This window comes from Vollenhovia emeryi, unplaced genomic scaffold (genome assembly GCF_000949405.1).
Source record: "Vollenhovia emeryi isolate VEMERY1.0 unplaced genomic scaffold, V.emery_V1.0 DF947568.1, whole genome shotgun sequence".
Taxonomy (NCBI): domain Eukaryota; kingdom Metazoa; phylum Arthropoda; class Insecta; order Hymenoptera; family Formicidae; genus Vollenhovia; species Vollenhovia emeryi.
The window spans coordinates 1-1,651 of NW_011958798.1; the positions used below are offsets into that span (position 1 = coordinate 1).

The 1,651-nt window shown below is 54.5% G+C and overlaps 1 protein-coding gene across 1 annotated transcript; it reads left to right on the forward strand.

The window, feature by feature from the left end:
* Positions 1 to 1,097: 1,097 nt before the first annotated feature.
* LOC105557962 lies at positions 1,098 to 1,599 on the forward strand (the record flags this gene model as incomplete). The annotated part of the gene is made up of 1 exon (XM_012005404.1): positions 1,098 to 1,599. A coding segment is annotated over exon 1 (502 nt), but the record flags the coding sequence as incomplete, so codon positions are not given.
* Positions 1,600 to 1,651: the final 52 nt, after the last annotated feature.

Below are 1,651 nucleotides of genomic sequence, written 5' to 3' on the forward strand. Positions count from 1 at the left end.
TCCGGGTACCTAGAAGGAGGAGGAGGGCACGGTCTGTCGGATCGTCAATATGGCTTCAGAGAGGGACGATCGACTGTAGACGCGATCAAGTGTCTAAAGTCTCTCTCTGACCATATAGTGGGGGAGGGAGAAGTAGTGCTGGCGGTTGCGCTAGACATAGTAAACGCCTTCAACTCCCTCCCCTATTCAGAGATTAGGAGAGCCCTGGAGGACATGGGGGTCCCTGATTACCTCAAAAGGATAATCAGGGACTACCTGAGGGGGCGCAAGATCTCCTGTAGGGATAGGGAAGGAGAGTGCAGAGAGTGAAGAGCGGAATGCGGCGTCCCGCAGGGATCGGTGTTAGGGCCGATCCTGTGGGACGTCGCATACAATAGGGTCCTAGATGCGGCCCTTCCCGCTGGCTGCACCACCATCTGCTATGCAGATGACACCCTCCCTGGCAAAAATAAAACGTTTCATAAGTGCTTGTATATAGCGTTTGCAGGAGTTCGTTGAGAGTTTAGAAACAGTCGATAGAGAATTTGTAGAGCGGAAATTGCAACGCTGCGGCGTTTAGAAGACGTTTGTATATAGCATTTTTAAACTTAGCGTTGTAGAACTTTTATGAAACGTTATACACAGTATTTTATAAGCGTTCTGAAAGCGTTTAAAATACAACGGCGTTGTGTAAGCATTCTCATAAAGTTTGAAAGCGTATGAACTTTTAAAAAACCTTCATTTAACAGTTATCAACGCTTTATAAAGCTTGTCATTTTCGCCAGGGCTGGTGGTGGCCAGCGGGGAGGGATGGGAAGATGCAACCCGAATGGCAAACATGGCCATAGCCTGCGTGGCAAGGGCAATTAAGGCCCTTGGCCTCAAGGTGGCAGCGGCAAAAACGGAGGCCGTATTCATCCACGACGGCTCTCTAGGAAAGCCGCCGGCATCGTGGATCGAGGTGGAGGACGCCCGTGTCCAGGTGGGGGCCCAGATAAAATATCTGGGCCTCCACGTTGACGGCAATTGCGAACCTCCTCGAACGGTGGAGGTTCGAGGAGCACCTCAACCGGCTGACGCCCAGGTTGGATAAGGCAGCGAGCGCCTTGTCGCGCCTGATGCCTAACCTGGGCGGTCCGCGTGAGAAAGTTAGGAGGCTCTACGCCAATGTTGTGAGCTCGATAGCGCTGTATGGAGCCCCAATATGGTCGGTCGCCCTGTCGAAGAACAGGAAAGCCATCGCGGTGCTGAGTAAAACTCAGCGCCGCATGGCGATCAGGGCGGTCAGGGGCTACAGAACCATTTCCCACGCGGCAGCCACGTTGATGGCCGGGATGCCCCCAATCGAGATGAACGCCCGTGCCCACGCTCGAGTTTACGAGCAGGTGGCGGAGCAAAAGGCAAGGGGCATCCCGGTGCCCAAGAGGGGGAGGAGGCTCCTCAGCCTCCGCATCAAAGAGGAAGTGAGGGAGGAGTGGCGAACATGGCTTGCCGACCCGAGGCGTGCAGGCCAGAGGACGATACAGGCCATCCTCCCTCACTTAGACGAGTGGGTAGAACGCTCATGGACACGGGCGTCCTATAGAACAACGCAGGTGCTCACCGGGCATGGGTGCTTTGGTGAGTACCTGCGGAGAATACAGAAAGAACCCGATCCACGGTGCCATCATTG